This window comes from Chelonia mydas, chromosome 6, assembly GCF_015237465.2.
Source record: "Chelonia mydas isolate rCheMyd1 chromosome 6, rCheMyd1.pri.v2, whole genome shotgun sequence".
NCBI lineage: Eukaryota > Metazoa > Chordata > Testudines > Cheloniidae > Chelonia > Chelonia mydas.
The window spans coordinates 10,821,744-10,842,098 of NC_051246.2; the positions used below are offsets into that span (position 1 = coordinate 10,821,744).

Genomic DNA, 20,355 nt, shown 5'->3' on the forward strand with positions numbered 1-20,355 from the left:
GGTGACCAGGTGTCCGCTTTGCGACTGGAACAACCGGTGGAAAAGGGACCCTGGCGGCTCCGGGCCGACTGGGCCGTTAAAAGCCTGCTCGGGGGTGCTGTGGCTGTAAGGCAGGCTAGTCCCTACCTGTCCTGGCTGGCACCGCGCTGCGTGCGCCCCGGGAGCAGCAAACGACCAGCAGGTCCGGCTCCTAGGCAGCAGGGCCACGGCAGCGCTGTGCTCTGCCCCAAGCACCTGCTCCGCACTCCCATTGGCCGGGAACTGGCCAATGGGGGTGGGGGAGCAGTTTCTGCGGGCGTGTGGAGCCTCCTGGTCTCGCCCCCGCCTAGGAGCCAGACCTGCTGGTTGTTTGCCACTTCCGGATCATGTGCAACACTGGTGCCAGCATAGGCGGGGGAGGTGTGTGTGTGTGGGGGTGCCTCCCCTGCCTATGCCCTGCTCCCAGACCTCTGCCCCACAACCCCTCACCTCACCTGGGGGGCCTCGGGTCCTGGGCCCCTGTGGCGGCCCCACCCCCGCTCCTAGGCCTCTGCTCCCGGGTATCGCTTGCCCCTTGCCCGTAGCCCCACACCTGGCCCCATGGACGGGGCTCTGCTCTTGGCCCCGCACGTGGGGTCCTAGTTGCTGGTCCCTGCCTGGAGCTCCGCTCCTGGCCCCATGCCCTCCCCCAGCTGTCGCCTCGGCCCCCTTATCCCTGTCTGGGTCCCCCGCTCCTGAAGAGACAGCCCTGCTCCCAATCAGGGGCAGGGGTGGATGGGTAAGGGGGCTGGCTTTCAGCACCCCCACTACTAAAAATGTTCCAGTGCCACTGGGTGCCAGGACAGGCAGGCAGCCTGCCTTAGCCCCCCTGCTGCGCTGCTGACCAGGAGCTGCCTGAGGTAAGCCAGTGCCCGAGCCCTGAGCCCCCCCAAACCCAGAGCTCCAAACCCCTCATCCCTGGCCTCACCCCAGAGCCAGCACCCCCAACCCAGAGCTTTCACCCCAACTCCCTGCCTCAACCTGCAGCCCCCTCCTGCACGTCAAATCCCTTGGCCCCATCTTCCAGCCTGGAGCCCCCTCCTGGGGTGAGGCTGGGGAATGAGGTGCAGATCTGGCACCCTCAGTAAGAACCCTCACCCCTTCCCGCACCCAACCCCCCAGCCCAGTGAAAGTGAGTGAGGGTGGGGGAGAGTGAGCCACCCAGGGAGGTGGAATGTAGTGAGCCGGGGGGCGGGGCCTCAGGGCTAGGGTGTTTGGTTTTGTGCAACTAGAAAGATGGCAACTCTAGGGGGAGGGGTCTTATGCCAGGCTATGGGGGTGGCACCATGCCAACGCTGTGGGCACAGGAATGTGTAAAGAAAAGGCGGCTCTGCAATTTCCGTGGCTTGGGCAGTCCCAGGGTGGATCATCGCCAGCACTGGGCCCCAAGTGCTTCCTGATTCAGCCCCTCCTGGAGTGGGAGCGGTGGCTCGTGACACATTTGCTTGGCTTTGGGGCTGCTCCCCAGACAGACACATGCTCAGAGGCAGAGGGACACACACACAAAGACTCACCTGTCCTGCTGCTGCTGCCCGGGACAGGGCCTGCCAGGCATGGAGAGAGCAAAACTCCCAAGCTAATGGAAGGAGGCAGCCATAGCTGATCAAATGGCTCCCCATGCTCCAGAAATTAGCTCCTAGCCTATTGCAAACAACCCTCCTCCTGCCACATGCCCCAGAGGCATCCGGATTTCAACAGAAACGCAGCATCAACAAGGGGGAAACTGAGGCATGAAGAGGGGAAGAGACATGCATTACGAGACAGAGGAAAGGCTAGGAATGACTCACAGGCCATCCTCTGGTCTAACCCACAGATCCCTGCCTAGCACTGTGGCTAGAACCCAGGAGGGCTGATTCCCAGTCCCCATTGTTTGAACCAGCCTGAATGTCCACCATATCCTGGGGACCTGGCGGGGACTCGGCCAGAGGGGCAAGGTGGGTGGGGGCGTCTGATGAGGCAGCCGGCCAGCTTTGAGTCAGAGTCAATGAGCTCATGCTGAGAGGCTGGGCCCAGCCCTAAAGAGGCACTGCCAAACCTGGACTGGGAACTCACAGGTGTGCAGACAAACAGGCAGAGTGAGCTGGGATCCCAGGCCAAGACCCTGGAGGTGTGGGGGGGGGGCTCCTCCTTCCACCCCACCCCTTTCTTGTCCGCACAGCCCCCTCCCTAAGAGTCTGTTTCCCCAGCAGAGATGGAGATGACTCCCCATCAGAGCCCATCCAGACAGTCCCTCTCACCTCTGAGGCTGGGTCGTCCCCCCCAGTGTACTCCCTCCGGCACACCAGATTTGCAGCTGCCCTGACGCTCTGGGATAGTTGCTCCCCTTAGCCCCCTCCTCTTGGCTAGAAGTTCACCCCCTTTCTAGGGCTATGGTGGATGATTTTCCAGCCTGGGCTGTTAGGTGTGGCCTGAGAGTCGCTGTCAGGACCCAGCTGGGTTTTTAGAGGCACTGAGGAAATGTTACCAAGGGGATTCAGAAGCTGGGGGCTGGTGTTTGCTCTGTGCTTGGAGCCGCCTTTAAAAATGGGAGAGGGGAGGTGGGTGGGGTAATCTGTTTCACAGGCCCCAGGTATGTTGGTGAGAGAGACAAGCCACACAGAGCTCCTCTTCCACTCCAGGGAAGAGTCTGGTCCGTGAATGGTTCTCCCAGTCGGGGTTGCCAACTTTCTAATCAAAGAAAATGGAACACCCTTGCCCTGTCCCGCCCCTTCTGCGAAGCCCCGCCCCTTCTCCAAGGTGCCCTCCCTGCTCACTCCGTGTCCCCCTCCATCCGTCACTTGCTGTCCCCCACCCTCGCTCACTTGCTCATTTTAACTGGGCTGGGTAGCAGGTTGGGGTGAAGACGGGGATGAGGGGTTTGGGGTGCAGGAGGGGGCTGCTGGCTGGGGTGTGTGGCCGAGGGGTTCGGGGTGTGGTAGAGGGCTCCGGGCTGGGGCAGGGGGGTTGGGGTGTGGGAGGGGGTATGGGCTCCGGGCATGGGCTCGGGGGTGAGGGCTCTGGGGTGGGGCTAGAAATGAGGGAGGGGGCTTTGGGCTGTGGCAGGGGATTGTTGGGGGGGCTCTGGGCTGGGGGTGCGAGCTCTGGGGTGGGGCTGGCGATGAGGAGTTTAGGGTGCAGGAGGGGGTTTGGGGTGTGGGCTCTGGGTGGCTCTGGCTGGTGCAGTTCGAGGGGGCTCTGGGAGGCTAACTGAGCCCAATGGCTTTAGTTAACATTTCCCGGAGATGGAGGAAGTAAGTACGTACAGCTCCCAGGAAGCAGTGGTATGTCCCTCCGGCTCCTAGGTGGAGGGGCGACCAGGGGGCACCGCATGCTGCCCCTGCCTGCATGTGCCGCCCTGAGTGCTGGCTCTGCAGCTCCCATTGGCCACAGCTGTGGCTCCCTGGATTCACGCCCACCGCGGCTTCCCAGCTAATGGGAGCTGTGGAGCCGGTGCTTTGGGTGGCGGCAGTGTGCAGAGCCCCCCTGGCTGCCCCTCCGCCTAGGAGCCGGACATGCTGGCTGCTTCTTGGGAACCGTGTGGAGCCGGGCAGGGAGCCTGCCATAGCCCCGCTGCAGCTAGCTGGACTTTTAATGGCCTGGTCAGATGTGTGTCAGGTTGCCAGAAAACCGGACACCTGGCAACCCTAGTCACAGCTAAACAGGAGGAGGAGCAGATAGTTTAGCATAAGCAGTTAACGCCTGTGCTAAGGGCCCATTCAAGGTGAAGTGGCCCGTTAGTGGGAGGGTGTTTCAAATGAGCCCAGAGAGAGAAAGAGAAATTAGACGTGGGGAGGGGAATTGATTGTGAACCAGAGACGGGGGGGGGGACGGGGGACACTGGCTGGCTCAGTGGGGGGGATGAGATGTGGGGCCTTCCCCCTCCCGGGGGCACTGGGGGATGGGGCATTGCTGGCTGAGGCAGCTGCTGCCCCTGGAAACTCAGGAATGTGCTGGGCCCTGGCATTCGGTGCCACCCTCTCTCCCCTGGGAAGCTGGGGAATCCCCTGCAGGAAAACGGGGAGGGGGCCATGCACAGACAGCCCAAAATGAGGGCCCTGCAAAGAATGAGGTGCCCAGCCCTGCGGTGCCTCCCAAAAGGAGAGTGGAGCCCCAGGGGGCTGCTTCATCACTCTTTGCTCAGCACCCCCTCCTGGAGTTGCCGGGGACCCTGGCACCCTGATTCCCCTGCCCAAAGGAAGAGCTGGAAGCACACTGGGACTGCAGCAGCCGAAGCGGGGCAGGGCAGGGCCGTGTGACTGTTCATGTCTCTGTCCTGTAGGTCCCACCCTGGGGGAGCCCTCGGTGCCCCATGGGGGAAGAGATGGCACTCGGCGTGCAGAACGGCTGCACTGGGAAACCCACAGGGGATGAGGCAGAGACTGTGGTGATGAACCAGGCAGTGACCTCACAACATCAGCCACCCACCCAGACCCTGCGCCATCCTGGTGCTGGAGGCTGGAATATAGCAAGGGAACAGGGCTGTGTCTTGGTGGCAGAGGTTCCTGAGAGCTGGGATTTGGTGGGGGGATAGGGCTGTGTCTTGATGCCAGGAGTTCCCGGAGTTGGGTATTGTGGGGAGTGTGGGGCTGTGCAAGAAGTTCCTGGGGGCTGGGATATAAAGGGGGGGGGCGCACAGGGATCGGTTCTTGTCCTTACACTATGTAACATTTTTATGAGTAGCCTGGCCCAAAACATAAACGCTTCACTGATAAAGTTTGCAGATGACACAAAGATTGGGGGGAGCAGTAAATATAGAAGATGAGAAGTCACTGAGTCCGAGCAATCTGGATTGCCTGGTAAATGGGTTGCAAGCAAATATTGTGTGTTTGAATATGGTTGAGTCTCCATGTGTAGATCTAAAAACCCAGAATGGTAGAAAGGCCATGCTGAGAATGTGAACCAGGCAGAGAGTGCAGCGGCTGGGTGTGGAGCAGGGTGTGGGGTGGGCTGGGAGAAGACAGTTACCTTTTTCCGTAACTCGTGTTCTTCGAGATGTGTTGCTCATGTCTATTCCACAGTAGGGTGTGCATGCTCGCCACGTGCACTGGTGCTGAAAGTTTTTCCCCTAGCAGTTCCTGTAGGGGGAATACCACTGCACCCCCTGGAGTGGTGCCTCCATGGCGCGGTATAAGGGGAGCTGCGTGCTCCCCCCACCCTCGGTTCTTTCTTGCTGGACAACTCCGACAGAGGGGAAGGAGGGTGGGATGTGGAATAGACATGAGCAACACATCTCGAAGAACACCAGTTATGGAAAAAGGTAACTGTCTTTTCTTCTTCGAGTGATTGCTCATGTGTATTCCACAATAGGAGATTCCAAGCGATATCTGTTGGAGGTGGGTAGGAGTTCACAGATTCCCGGGACGGAGTACAGCCCTACCGAACCCGGCATTCGTCCCTGGTTTGAGAGACAATCGCATAGTGCGAGGTGAACGTGTGAACAGAGGACCAGGCAGCGGCCCTGCAGATGTCCTGAATTGGGACGTGGGCCATGAAGGCAGCTGACAAGGCCTGTGCCCGCGTTGAGTGTGCCTTCACATCGGTGGCGGGGGAACTCCTGCCAGATCGTAACAGGTGCGGGTGCACAAGGTGATCCAGCGAGAGAGGCGCTGGGTGGAGATCAACCACCCCTTCATGTGCTCAGCTGAAGCAATAAACATTTGCGAAGATCTGAATGGCTTAGTCCGTTCCAGAAAGCCAGTGCCCTACGCACATCGAGCATGTGGAGGAGGCGTTCTTCATTGGACGCGGGAGGCTTGGGGCAGAGGACAGGCAGGAAGATGTCTTGGCCCATGTGAAAGACGGAGACCACCTTAGGGAGGAACGTGGGGTGTGGGCGGAGCTGGACCTTATCCTTGTGAAAAAACGTGTACGGGGGTCCAGAGGTCAGAGCCCTGAGCTCCGATACCTGCCTGGCCGATGTGATGGCAACCAGGAAGGCCACCTTCCATGAAAGATGAGACCAGGAGCACGTGGCCAGAGGTTCAAAGGGGGGTCCCATGATACAGGACAACACCAAGTTCAGATCCCACTGTGGGACAGGGGGCCTAGCATATGGGAAAAGACGGTTCAATCCCTTGAGGAACCATCCAGTCAAAGTATGGGAGAACACCATACGACCCTGCACCAGTGGATGGAAGGCCAATATGGTTGCCTGGTGCACCCTGACCGAGGAGGGGGCCAGGCCCTGGGTTCTAGGGTGGAGGAGGTAATCCGAGATAAGCTGAATCGGGGTGGCCGTTGGGGAAACACTGTGCTCGACAGCCCATCTGGAGAACCTGGACCACTTTGCCAAGTAGGCTCGGCGTGTGGACAGCTGCCAACTTTCCAGGAGGATGCGTCGGACCCTTCCGAACATGCCCGCTCCTCCCCGCCTAGCCATTGAGCAGCCACGCCATGAGGTGGAGAGCCTCTAAGTTGGGGTGAAGGAGATGGCCTCAGTTCTGGGAGAGCAAGTCCGGGCGGAGAGGCAACGGCCGTGGTGGGGCTGCCACTAGGCTCATGAGGGTCCCATACCAATGCTGCCAGGGCCAAGCCGGGGTGATTAAAATGACCCATGCCTTGTCTAACTTCACCTTCTCTAGGGCCTTGCTGATGAGGGGGAAGGGCGGGAAGGCATAGAGAAGCTGGCCTGACCACGGCAGGAGGAAGGCATCTGAGATAGCACCCCGTCCCAAACTCTCCCTGGAGCAGAACCGGGGGCAAAGCCTGTTCTGCCTCATTGCGAACAGGTCCACCTGGGGAATTCCCCATGCTCGGAAGGTCTGGTGAGCCACCTCCGAGTGGAGAGACCACTCATGCTGGGAGGAGAAATTCCTGCTCAAATGATCGGCCCGTGTGCTGCGGGCTCCCGGCAGGTGGAAGGCCCTCAGGGAGATGCCATGGGCTATACAGAAGTCCCACAGCCTGAGGGCTTCTTTGCAGAGGGCCGAGGACCAGGTCCCGCCTTGCCTGTTGATGTAAAACATCAAGGCCGTATTGTCCGTGAGGACCCTGATTATCTTGCCCTGTAAGTGTGAGCAGAAGGACACACACGCCAGGCGTACCGCCCTGAGCTCCCTGATGTTTATGTGGAGGGACAACTCCGTGGTCGACCACAGCCCTTGGGTCTGAACTGTCCCCCCAGCTCAGGTCCGACGCATCTGACACTAGCTCCAGTGACGGGGCCAAGTCCCGGAAGGGGACCCCTTGGAGCATGTTGCTCAGGGAGGACCACCACCGTAGGGAGGCAATCACCGGGCCTGGGAGAACTGTGAGGCCAACCAAAGTTGGAGAGGCCTCATCTGGAGTCTGGTGTGGCGTACTACATACGTGCACGCCGACATGTGACCCAGGAGCTGTAGGCACGCCCTGGCCGTTGTCATGGGGAATTTCGAGACCGAGGCGATTCGCCCTTTCAGGGTCTCGAACCTGCCCGGCAGGAGGGAGGCTGTGGCCGTCGAGGCATCCAGGAGCGCCCCGATTAACTCTATGTGTTGGACTGGAATTAATGTTGACTTGGCCTTGTTTACCAACACACCCAGGGTGGCACAAGCGGACAAAAGGAGCACCACGTGGTCCCGCAACTGCAACCAGGAGCTGCCCTTGACCGGCCAGTCGTCCAGGTAGGGGAAGATCTGGACCCCCCGGCACCTGAGGTAGGCCACCACCACCGACATACACTTCGTGAACACCCTGGGGGCAGTGGATAGGCCAAACGGGAGGACCGTGAGCTGATAGTGGTTCTGCCCCACTTGGAACCGGAGGAAGCACCTGTGCCCCTCGAATATATGAATATGGAAATACGTGTCCTGCAGGTCCAGGGCCGTGTACCAATCCCCAGGGTCCAGGGAGGGTATGATAGAGGACAGGGAGACCATGTGGAACTTGAGCTTGACCATGAACTGGTTCAGGTCCCACAGATCCAGGATAGGCCTGAGATGCCCTTTCGCCTCGGGGATAAGGAAATAATGGGGGTAAAACCCCTTGCCCTTGAACTCCCCGGGCACCATTTCCACAGCTCCCAGACTGAGGAGCCGGCCCACTTCCTACTCTAACAGGTCCACATGTGATGGGTCCCCCAGGCCAGCGAGGGATGGGGGTTGGTTGGGCAGGGGCGAGACAAACTGCAGCATGTAACCCCGAGAGATGGTGTTGAGGACCCATTGGTCCGAGGTTAGTCACGACCATTCTGAGAGGAAAGCACACATGCGATTGCGGAAGGGAAGCTTTATGGAAGGGGGAGTCCCCTCGGGAGTTGCCCGGGTACACCCCGGCGCCCCATCAAAAATGCCTTTTTCCCGCCTGCTTGCCCTTAGAGGGCCCAGGCTGCAGGGCAGGACGCGACTGCCTTTGAGGGCGCCCCTTCCAGTCCTTAGACCTGTTATAGGCGGGCTCATATCTAGGCTGAGAAGCCTGGGCAGGGGCCTGCTGCGGCTTGAACTTGGCTTTGGCCGGCGGTACGTAAAGGCCCAGGGTCTGCAAGGTTGTGTGGGAATCCTTCCTGTCACGCAGCCTGGCGTCCATTTGTTCTGCGAACAGAGCCTTCCCATCAAACGGGAGATCCTGCATAATTGGCTGGGACTCCGTGGATAACCTGGACAGCAGGAGCCATGATGCCCTCCGCATGGATACTGCTGAGGCCATGGATCGAGCAGCCATGTCCGCCGCATCCGACGCCGCCTGTAAGGCAGCGTTGGCAGCAGCCGCACCCTCCTCCAGCAGCACCTTGAAGTCTTTCTTGTCTCGCTCCGGGAGGGAGACCTCAAATTTTGGCAGTGAGCCCCACAAGTTAAATTCGTATCTGCGCAGGAGAGCTTGGTGGTTAGCCACCCACAGCTGGGGAAGCTTAAAGATGAATACAGCTTCCTACCGAAAGAGTCCAGTCTCCTCGAATCTTTATGTTTGGGCATGGGAGCTGGTTGGCCCGCTCTCTCTCTGTGGTTGACACATTCGACCACCAGGGAGTTGGGCGCCGGGTGGGTATAAAGGTATTCATGCCCTTTGGCGGGTACAAAATATTTGCGCTGTGCCTTCTTTGAAATGGGGGCCAGGGAAGCTGGCGTTTGCCACAAGGTGTTCGAAATGTTTACCACCCCCTTGTGGAGGGGCAAAGCCACCCTGCCCGGCACCGGGGAGGACAGGACATTAAAAAGGGAGTCCGAGGGCCCCTCCATCTTCTCTGCTTGGCGGTTAAGGCTCGATGCTACCCTTTTCAGGAGCTCCTGGTGTGCTCTGAAGTCCTCCTGTGGGGCCGCGGGTGGCGGGGCCGCAACTGTGTCATCCGGAATGGGGGGGGAGGCCGGCATGGAGCTCTGAGTGTCTGCCGGCACTGGAGGGTCCACCCCTTCGTCGGACTCCAGGCGCGGCGCCAAGGACGTATGTCCCACCGATTTAGCTCCCAGGGGCCTAGAGAGCGAGGCCAACAGCGCCTCTGAAGCTCCGGTTACTGAGCGAGCCCCCACCTGGGGCTGCGTCGGAGGCCACAGTGCCCACTGGTGCCAGTGCCCTTGCTGCAGCAGGAGCGGCACCGGCTGGTCGGCTTGACTAGGCTGACCCAAGGAGGGGTGGCGGCGAGCGGCGGTCGGGCTGACAAGTGACCTGGCACGATCGCCGGAGCGGGAGGAATGGCGGTGCCTGGAGCAACGGCGTCCATGGGACCGCGACCACGACACAGAGGAGTGGTACCGCTCATAGCTGCTGCTCCGCGATCTGCTCCAATGCACGGACCTTCGATGGCACGGTGCCGGCAATCTATGCCTCGAGCCGCGGGGACGGTGTCTCGGCGGGGAGCGAGAGCAGGAGCCTGACCAGGAGCGGTGACGGCGCCCATGCTGTGACCGACTGCGGTAGCCCCGACCACTCGGTGACTGTCTGCGATACCTTTCTCGGTCACGTCGGTAATCGCTCCGTGGTGTGGAACGGTGCTGGGAGCCCTGTTCGGAAGGCAGCCAACCAGACAGTCTAGCGGATGTTGACGGCGATGCACGAGGACTGCGTCCCGAACGATCGCTGGGCGGCTAGCGGGGTCGGAAGCGGTCTCTTGACCAAGATCTGTGCCAAGCTGGGGGTGATTGCGGGGAGCTCAGCGGCGGTTTGCCTCTAGAGCGGGGGCCCGACACCGGCGGCACCCCCGGTACCAGCATGGTCATGACGTCTCGAGCTGCTTGCAAGGCCTCTGGCGTCCAAGGCATCCAGACATCCGGAGAGGCCTGACCCGACACGGCCGGGCTACTCCGCTCAACCTGAGTCAGAGGCCTAGGGTCCGGAGGGGAACAAGGGCTGCCCGACATGGGTCTAGCCTCTGCCCCTACTTTCTCCCGATGCCACTGCGACGGTTGGCTTTCCTCGGCTTCTTCTGTCCCATAGCTGGGGAGCGGTGCCAGCTAGTGGAAGGCACCGAAGGGTTGCCGCGCACCGAAGTTGCGGTGCCCGGAGCTGAATCGGCGTGCCGGAGCCAGGGTCAGCGCTGACTCCATGAGAATGGCCTGGAGTCTAATGTCTCTTTCCCTTTTTGTTCGGAGTTTAAAAGATCTACAAATCTTACAGCGGTCGCTGATGTGAGTCTCACCCAAACAACATAGGCAATCCGCGGGCGGGTCACTTCTTGGCATAGAACGCCTGCAAGTGTCGCACAACTTGAAGCCCGGGTCCTGGGGCATGCCCCAGCCCGGGTACTTGAACTGAACTGACCGGAAGAACTGACTAGCACTAAGCGAACCGAAAAGTTCTGGGGACGAGCTACAGCTAAGCTGGAGCAGAATAGTTCCCACGCACCTTCCCTGGCCGCAGGAAGGAACTGAGGGTGAGGGGAGCGCGCAGCTCCCCTTATACCGCGCCATGAAGGCGCCACTCCAGGGGGTGCAGCGGTGCTCCCCCTACGGGTACTGCTAGGGGGAAAACTTCTGGCACCGGCGCACGTGACGAGCACACGCACCCTACTGTGGAATACACATAAGCAATCACTCGAAGGAGAATGGGATGTAGAGCAGGTGGGGTGCAGGGCGAACGGGGGAGGCTGGAGGCAGCGTGTGTGGGGCACAGGGCAGACGAGGAAGGGTGGACAAGGACTAGGGTGGGCAGGTGGAGTGCTGGATGTGGGATGGGCATGTGGATTGCTCAGACGCACCAGGCTCTACGAGATACGGGAATAGAGAGAGGTGTGTATGTATATCTCAGACACACGGAGAAGACTCTCAAGGGCACGAGGAGCCGCCATGTGCCAGGCTGTTACTCCGCCAGCTGTACCAGGTAAGGGCAGAGGGAGGGTGGCGTGGAGGCACAGGATCTGTGCTCTGTCCCGGCCATTCATGTGCCAGACGCCCAGGGCTCCTGCTGTACCCCCAGGGCAGGTCCCAGGCCCATCCTGCCGGGGTCTGTGAGCTCCAGCACCCCATCTCTCAGGAGTGAAGCCAGCGGAGTATTCGCAGTGATGCTGCACCTTTTCAAACAGGGCAGTAGCTGTTAAGTCTAGAAGCCAGCATGAGAAAGTCCTTAGGGCGGCCTGGACAAGCCAGGCTTCAGAGTCCCCACTGGAAGGAGTCATGGCCCCAGTGCTGCCCTGCTCTTCTGAGATCCATCCTGGCTCCCTCCCGTGGCACCTTTTCCCCCGCTGCAGGTCATTTCCCCCTATGGGATCATGGCTCTTCCTTTGCCAGCACAGGGTCTGCCCTTCAAGGGGTGTAGAGTCCAGCCAGTCTGGGCTCAACTCAAACCGTAGCCCTGATCTCCCCTGGCCCAGGGAGAACTCTTCCCCCCGCCCCCTCCCCTCCAAGAGGTGGCCATACGAAGCGGGAAGAGGCCCTGAGTCAGCCAGATGGGTCATATAAATGGCCTGTGATGGGATATTAGATGGGGTGGGACCTGAGTTACCCAGGAAAGAATTTTCTGTAGCATCTGGCTGGTGAATCTTGCCCATATGCTCAGGGTTTAGCTGATCGCCATATTTGGGGTCGGGAAGGAATTTTCCTCCAGGGCAGATTGGAAGAGGCCCTGGAGGTTTTTCGCCTTCCTCTGTGGCACGGGTCACTTGCTGGAGGATTCTCTGCTCCTTGAAGTCTTTAAACCACGATTTGGGGACTTCAATAGCTCAGACATAGGTGAGAGGTTTTTCGCAGGAGTGGGTGGGTGGGATTCTGTGGCCTGCGTTGTGCAGGAGGTCAGACTAGATGATCATAATGGTCCCTTCTGACCTAAATATCTATGAATCTAAAAATAGCACAAAAAATTCCCACCCTCCTCAGCTGCTGTCATGCCCCCAGCAGTGCCATCAAAGGCCCAGGGAGGTGTCCGGTACCTGACTATGGTATCTTACTGGTACAGGGATGTATCAAGGGCACAGAAGGATGCCAACCATGGGGCTGAGCCATACAGGGGCACAGGGAGGTGCGACAGCTATAGCGACCAGGTGTGGTATCTTTGGGGAGCAGGGTAGTTCACATTTAAAGCCTGAAAACCTCCCAAAAGCCACTACAGTGAGCTAGGCCGGACAGTTTGAGGCACACAATGCTTACAGCCCTTTGTAGCAATACAGCTGATGAGTCTGTGTGTGTCCCTGGCTCGCTGGTCCGTCCCTTCTCCCCCGCCCCCATAGGGTGGCCTCAATGTTTGCGAAGACTGTGGCCCACCAGCCTCCAAGACAGGCCATTCCTGGGACGGCAAGGAAACCTTTCAATACTTTTGTTTTTAAAAATATGTTCTCACTCTGATGCTTTTGCCCTAAGAACAAATGCAGTGGAGGGTCTTGGGTTGGAAGTGCCGTCGTGGGGCAAGGTAGATTCCCCATCCCTGGGAGTCCTCAGAGACAGAGTGGATGGGCCTCTCTCCAAGAGACTGACGGGAATGGGGCTGGTTAGAAACAGAAAGGACATGATGAAAGCCTTTAAAATATTGATGGGCTGAGAGTAGGGAGGGTTTGTTTCCCCTGACTTACAACACAAGAATAAGGGGACAATGAATTACAGTAAGAGGAGAAGTTCAAAACCAAGCAAAGGAAATCCTTTTCCATACACTGAGATTAGCCTGCAGAATTCACTGCCACATGATAAGGGCAACACCAAGGCTTTGAGGCCTGCTAAAGTGATTGGTCATGTCTATGGATAACGCGAACAGCCAGAGTTAGTGTTGCTCATGCTAATACTGGTGGGGAGATCACTTCTCCTCTGGTTGAGCCTGAACTGATCTTTAATTCTTTGGTCTCAGGGTGCAAACCTAAAGCAGGGTCAGATTATCCTACATCTGCTATTGGGAGGTTCTCACACCTTCCTCTTAAGTGGCTAGTACTGGGCGCTGCCAGATGGGATACTGGGCTAGATGGCCACTGGCTCCGAGCCAGTCCGGCCGTCCCTACGTCCCTTCTTAAAGAGATGCTCTAGCTTGGCCACCAGATACAGGCTTCAACCCTGGAATCGTGGCCTGGGATGCTGCAGATGGGGCTGTTTTACGGATTCCAAGTCCCGAAGGAGCCCCACAGAGCATCTGCTCTGACCCGCTGTAGAGCACACCCCATTCCCCATGTTGAGCCCAATGGCTTTAGTTAGCCCAAAGCATTTCAGTTCTCTTCTGAGCCACAGAGAACCGGGGGAGGGGAGAGACATTGACGTGCCACCAGTGCCCAAGCCCCTTGAAATGGCACGACCCACGGGTGTGAGCATGCCACACTGCGGTGGAAGGTCTAGACAATCATGGCCGCGAGGGAAGGCTGAGAGAGTGGATGGAAGACAGGAGGGTGCTGGAGGCACAAACCACACTGCAGAGGCCGGGGCTGTGCTGTCGGTTTTTCTTTTTTTTAAACACTTTATTCATAGCATTATTCTGAAGAAAGATTACATCGGACCTCTGTACACGTTCTGAACATGCTTCAGTAGGAAAGACAGCTCCATGGGAACACCTCCCCCCCCAGTCCCTACACCCCCTGCTCCCCAACCACACGCTCCCCCCCCCACCCCCAGAGAACGGCTGCCGCCCCCAGTCCTGCCGTGGAGGGGGGAATGGTGTGCTCCCCTATACAAAATAACCTTTGCATAGATTATGTTCAAAAGAACCTATTTTACAACAAGGGCTGTACATACAGAGAAAGGTGGGGGGCTTGTGTGTCGGGGGGGGTTCCAACCAATCAGAGCCCCAAGAGTCCTTGGAGCTGTGAGTCTGAAATGTACATAATTAAAAAGAGGACAATTTCTCCCGTGTGTGTTGGGGGGCCGCTGCACCCCGTGTTCCAGTCTGTCCCCAGCGGCCAGATTTGGCTGCCCCAGCCTGACAACCTGGCTCCTGCATGGAAGAGCAGGAAGGAAATCGAGAAGAACCCCAGGCGGGAGTGGGAGGCCGCGAATTTGGTCGCGTCAGTTAAAAACCAACCCAAGCTAGTTAAAAAGAACGGGTGAGTTTTTAGAAATCGGGGGGGGGGGGCTCCCTCCATTGGGGGGGCAGGAGGGGGGATCTGAACCAGCCCTGGATTGGGCAAGAGGATAGAAATAAAAAAGGGTGTGAAACGCCTGGGCCAATCCAGCCAGGGCCTTGGGCTAATCCCATGCCTGGAACCAGGAGGAGCCGCGTACACCACCCGCCTTGGTTGGCGCCCTGTTCCCTCACAGGACGTGTCTCCCCCAGGGCCAGAGCAGCAGGGTCACCCCAGGCTGCCGAGACTTGCAGCTGGGTTAGCTTGTGCCCAGAGCCAAGCGTGTGTCGGGGCCAGGGGAACCGGACAGCCATGCCACCAGCCCCTCCCGCGTTCAAGTAGTGGTTTAACAGTCCAGACGGGGATGGCAGAGAGGTGGGAAGCCCAGAGCGGCTGTACTGCTGCCCGAGAAGGGCGGGATGGGGGTGGGTGGGGAGGCGAGCTCCGATCTATCCCAAGGGGAAGTGACTCTGGCATCTCCCAGGCTGTGGTCACGTTTTGGGCTTGCGGCCTCTGATACTTAGTGAGGAGGTAACCATGGCGGCAGGAGCAGCGGTGGCCGAGGGGGTGGGGGCTCCAGCCACCCCCCCCGGCGTGGTGCCGGTGGCCGAGCGGGTGTTGCCGGCTGGGGTGGCGGCGGCGCTTCGCAGGATGCGGTCGGCCGAACTGCCTCGGGGGCACGGCCGCCTCCTGCTGCCGGTGGCTCGGCCTGCATGGCGGCGGCGGCGCTTGGGCCGCCGCTCGCCCTCCTCACCGCTCAACTCTGCTGATGACTCCGACTCGCCGCCCCCGTCGTCCTCCGATGAGCCGGCAGCCCCGGGGGACTTGCCGCCCTCTGACAAGCACCCCCGCTTGCGCCTCTGATGCTCCTGCTCCAGCGGTGGCACCAAGCTGCCAGGGCGCTGGCGGGTGGAGCGGGCTGGGGTCTGCTCGGAGGTGCTGCTCTCCCCTGACGAGGTGCCGTCCGGCTCCGGCTTAGGGGCAGCGCTCTGGGATGGGAGCAGGGCCGAGCACTCGCTGCCCGACTCCAGCTTCTCTTCCTGCCGGAGACGGGCCAGCCGGGTGAGGGGCCGGGCCTCCTCGCCATCTGACGAGCTCTCGCTGGGGGCCTGGCCAGGCTCCTCCTTCCTCCTCCACCTCCTCTTGCGGCCAGGTGGGGGCGGCTCCTTCTCAGCGGAGGTGTCGCGGTCCGAAGTTGAGCCAGGGCGGGGGGCTGCTGTCTCCACGCGGGGGGAAGCTGGGTTCTTGGGGGGCCGGCCCCGCTTGCGCTTGGGGGGTGACTCAGTGCTGGGAGTGGCAGGGGCCCAGTGTGCCTTGGGGGGCCGGCCCCGCCGGCGCTTCTCCAGGGGGGATTCATTCTCACTGCTCTCTGTCTTGCTCCTGGGTGAGACTGGCTCAGGGGCCTTGGGCTCCAGCTTCTGGGCACGTGGCTTCAGGGTGCCGGGCGGTGGCCGTGCCTCCCCCTTGCATGGCTGCTTCAGGGTCTTGGGTGAGGATGGCTCGGGAGTCTTGATCTCTGGCTTCCTGATGCGGGGCACATTGGTGCTGGGTGGTGGCTGTGCTTCCCCCTGGCTTGGCTGCTCTGGAGACTTGTTCTTGGGGGGCCGGCCCCGTTTACGCTTGAGGGGCGGCGGGGGCAGGCTGGGGGGCAGCTCCAGCCCAGATCCCTCGTCTCCCCGCTCCTTGGCAGCCCGGCTCTCCAGCTCAATCCTGCGGCGGGCGGGCAGGTCACGGAGCAGCGGCAGCTCCTTGCTGGAGGGGGACAACTCCAGCTCGGAGATGCTGTGGGCCGAACTGCTGCTGGGGCTCACCACGGTGCCGCCGGTGGTGTCCAGCTTGTGGATGCGGTTGCGCCGGCGTCGGATCAGCTCTTTCTCCTCCACCACAGTAACCAGGCGGCCTGGCAGCTTGCGCAAGACCTTGGCAGCTGGGCCGTCCTGGCCCTGGTGGTTCTGCCGGATCTCTACGTCAGCGCTGGTGCGCCGGCGCGGTGTTTTGGCCGGCGATGGGCTGTCCGAGGAGGAGGTCGTCCCTGGCTGCATTTCCCCCAGCCCCAGCGAGGCGGTGCTGGCTGCACTCACTCCGTCTGGGTGCTTGGGCTTGTCTTCCCGGTCCTCCAGCCCCCTCTTGGACACCACCTTCAGGCTGCTGCTGCCACCAGTGGCGATCTCCAGTGGCTCCGTGGCACCCTGCGCCAGCTCCCTGGGCTGGGGCTCGGCCAGGCTATTGGAGAGAGGGGAAGGCCGCTCTAGCCCGTTGTGCTCCTTGCTGGGGGGCGGCGTTTTCAGTCGAGGCAGGGAGTTGGCAGCCTCCACGGGCTGGTTCAGGTAGCCCGTGAGAGGCCAGGCTGGCTGGGGCTCCGCCTCTCCTGGCACTTTGTCCTCTGTGGTGGAGAAAGGCTCAGCAGCGGGCGGTTCGAGCCCTGTCCTAGCAGCGCTGTGGGCACGCGTCTCTGGTGGGAGCTCTGCTGCGGGCCCATCGGGTGCCTGGCTCTCCGGCACCTCCAGGGTACCTCTGACTGGCTCTCCCCTCTTCACGTCCACGCTGTCCAGCTCCACTGGGCATCGGGACAGCTCTCCGGCTACCTCAGCTTTGCCCAAAGATCCCTTGGCTTCTTCAGGTGGCTCCTCCCCAGAGGCTGGCGTCTCCGGGCTTGGCACCGGCTTGTCGGGGGCTGGGATCTCCAGGTTGCAGGGGGCTGGGAGGGGAAATTTCTCTGAGGCAGAAGATGGCTCCGCGCTCCCCATCTTCGCCCCCGTCGTGAGCTCCATGGATCCCAACACTTTTTCCCAAGTGGGTGGAGGTTCCACCCTCAACACATGCTCAGCAGGGGGCTTCTTCGAGACTAGCTCCCCTGTGGGTGCTGTGCTCTCATGCCCTAGCAGGGCCGGTGCCCCCAAGATCTCAGCAGCTGGGAGCATTGGCTGGGGGGTCTCCTCTCTGGCAGGTGCTACCTCAGGTCTTGGCTGGAGGAGCTTCGCACCAGCCGCTGGTGCCTCAGGTCTCAGGTCCTGCTCCCCAGCAGGAGGTGCCTCTGGTCTGAGTGGGGCCGGTCGGAGCACCCTGTCCCCAGGAGCTGGAGCATCTGTTCTCGGGGGGGCGCTCCGCAACACCCGCTCCAGGGCAGCCAAGGGCTCTGCTCGCTGCGGGGCGCCTCGTAGCACCCTGTCCCCGGGGACTGGGGTGTCTGTTCTCTGAGGGATGGCTCGGAGCACCCGCTCTATGGTGGCTGGGGGCTCGGCTCTTTGGGGGGTGCCTCGCAGCACCTTGTCTCCGGTGGCAGGGGGTTCAGGTCTCTGTGGGGAGGTCCGGAGCACCCTCTCCCCGATGAAGGGGGCCTCTGTTCTGTGAGGGATGGGCCGCAGCACCCTCTCGCCAGCCCCTGGAACCTTGGTCCCCGACTCCTCCCTCTTGGCCGCGGCCTTGCGGGTCGGAACCGGCATCTCCTCCCGCACCAGGTCCCTGCGGATGGCTGCGCCACGCGTGTGCTGTGCCACCAGGGACAGGTGGTCTTCTGCCTCCTCGGCCTCCAGCCTGGCATGGTGGCCCCGCAGGTGGCGCAGGCTGGGGAGCCGGGCCTGGGGCGACTCTGTGTCCACTCCATCTGCCTCGCGCAGGGAGAGGCGAGTGCCCCGCAGTCGCTCACTCATGCGTGTGCCAGTGCGCTCTGGGCCTGCACGGCTGGGCACCTTGGCCTTCTTGCTCTTTTTGATGTAGCCTTCCTCACTGAGCCGACCCTCCTCCTCGTCGTCGGGCAGCTTGAACACCACCTCATCCTTGGCCTGGTCTATGTCCTTCCGGGCGGCCTCCACCTGCTCCTGTAAAGGAGAGAGAGAGTGGTCATCTGCCAGGCAACCACAGAGCATCTGGTCTGGGCCAGGGGGACAAGGAGGGGGTGGGATACTTGGCCAGATGGGCCCATTGGCTTGATCCAGGGCAGGATATTGGGCTAGATGGGCCCATGGGTCTGAGCTGGGGCAGCAGGGAGGGGGCAGAGTACAGGACTTGAGGGTCCTATGGGTCTCATCCAGGGCGGGATATGAGAGGGGTGTTTGTGCATCGATGGTCCCATGGCCGTGATCTGGGGCAGGATATAGGGGGCTAGATAACCCTGTGGGTGTGATCTCGGGTGGCAAGAGGGACGGGACACCTGGCTAGATGGGACCCTGGGTGTGATCTGGGGCAGCAGAGGGGACCAGATACAGGGCTAGATGGGCCCCTGGGTGTGATCTGGGGCAGCAGGGGGACAGGATACCAGGCTAGATGGGACTCTGGGTGTTGATCTGAGGCAATGAGGGGGATGAGATACTGGGCTAGATGGCCCCTGGGTGTGATCTGGGGCGATGAGGGGGATGTGATACTGGGCTAGATGGCCCCTGGGTGTGATCTGGGGCGGGGGGACTGGATACCAGGCTAGATGGGCCCCTGGGTGTGATCTGGGGCGGCAGGGGGAACAGGATACCAGATGGGTTTACACAGTGCCTCAGTGCCCTGTGGCCACCCCCGTCCTCCACCCAGCTGGTGCCTGTTTGTCATCTCCATGAAAGGTCATAAGCCCAGGGGAGTGGGGCTCACAACAGCCTGGGAGATGGTTGCTGTGCGGCCACACCACTGAAGCTGCGTTGCATGGGGGGAGCCACGCGCTTGAGGTTTGGAGGTGCTGCCGAAGCCAAGGCTGTGGACAAAGCTACTCTGGCCAGCCAGGATGAGATCCCCCACCTGGCCCCAAGCGATGAAGGGATTAAAGGGGGTCACATTCACCTCTGCCTGCTTCAGCTCCTCTCGGCTGATGTCCTCCAGAGAGGCCTCCAGGAAGTTCATGGCATAGCGTTCAATGGGGGTGAGCTGCAAGGGCAGGAGATGATGAACAGGAGTTACCAGAGGGATCTGGGAAGTCAGGACTCCTGGATTCTAACCCCAGCTCTGGGAGGGGAGTGGGGTCTACTGGAGTAGAGCAGCAGCGGGCTGGGAGTCAGGTCTTTTGGGTCCCATTGCACATAAAAGAGCCCTGAAATGGTAGGCCCACAGGATTGGCTAAACCCAGGGCGCAGGGGCCGCTGGAAAAGCTTGCGAGATTCTGAACCCACCACTGAGAGCAGGGCTCATTCCCTCCAGCAGGTGGCAGCAAGGACACAGCCACCCAGCCCCTTCCCATGGTACAGTGCTCCCCCAGTTGAGATACACTAGGGTTCGCTGTGCTGCAGGGTAGGAGCAAGGGGAGTGACATGATGCAGGGTGGATCTCTTTCTAGCCAATCTGTCCCTGCCCCTGCCCTGCACCTGCTCCATGAGCGAGGCGATCTCCTGCTCCGCCTTCGACATCTCCTCCTCCTCTTCCTTGCTGGGCCGCTCGTCTGCATCCAGGGGGATGTTCTCGTTGAACTCGGCCAGCTCTGCCACCTGCTCGGCCTTGGCCTGTGTGGCCGCTCGGATGTCCTCAGGGTCCTCGGCCTTGCACAGCGCCTGCCGGCCAGACACACTTCTCTCAGTGGGTGAGGAGGCGGAGCTGAGGGAAACCCAACCCTCCCCGTGGCTGGGTGGGGCTTACCTGCTCCAGGATCTGGGTCTGCTTGTTGGCCATGGGATCCTCCTCGTCCTCCTGTGCCATGGTGAGGACCTCCCCTTCCTTCTTGGCCGGCTCGTCCAAGGGCATTTCGAAGAGTTCCCGGATGGTTTGCTGAGGGGCAGACACACCCAGGTTAGGCATAGATACCCCCGGGTTATACTGAGCAGTGACCTGCTTGAGTGAGGGGCTTTGTAAGAGCAAGAGCAATGTACTCAGCCAGATTTCTGGGATTGGATCAAGGAGATCGGGCTTGGTCAGGACTCCAGGGTTCTCTCCCCAGCTCAAATTCAATGTTGATAAATGCAAAGTAATGTACATTGCAAAACATAATCCCAACTACGCATATAAAATTATGGGGTCTAAATTGGCTGTTACCACTCAAGAAAAATCTTGGAGTCATTGTGGATAATTCTCTGAAAACA

General features: G+C 60.5%; 2 protein-coding genes across 8 annotated transcripts in view; both read right to left on the reverse strand.

Moving 5' to 3' along the window:
- LOC119566362 (zinc finger and SCAN domain-containing protein 2) overlaps positions 1 to 20,355 on the reverse strand; it is a 558,782-nt gene that overhangs the window by 396,371 nt on the left and 142,056 nt on the right. The gene's annotated exons all lie outside the window — the stretch shown is intronic.
- Positions 13,737 to 20,355, reverse strand: part of LOC102935415 (Snf2 related CREBBP activator protein) — a 31,213-nt gene continuing 24,594 nt past the window's right edge. For all 6 annotated transcript variants that reach the window (XM_037899035.2, XM_037899034.2, XM_043549172.1 and 3 more), the window contains exons 31-34: positions 19,916 to 20,044; positions 19,648 to 19,830; positions 19,130 to 19,213; positions 13,737 to 18,186 (exon numbers count right to left, since the gene is read on the reverse strand). In XM_037899035.2, coding sequence (XP_037754963.1) covers positions 14,860 to 18,186; positions 19,130 to 19,213; positions 19,648 to 19,830; positions 19,916 to 20,044 — 3,723 coding nt within the window. In that variant the 3' untranslated portion in view covers positions 13,737 to 14,859. The remainder of the gene's footprint in view (positions 18,187 to 19,129; positions 19,214 to 19,647; positions 19,831 to 19,915; positions 20,045 to 20,355) is intronic.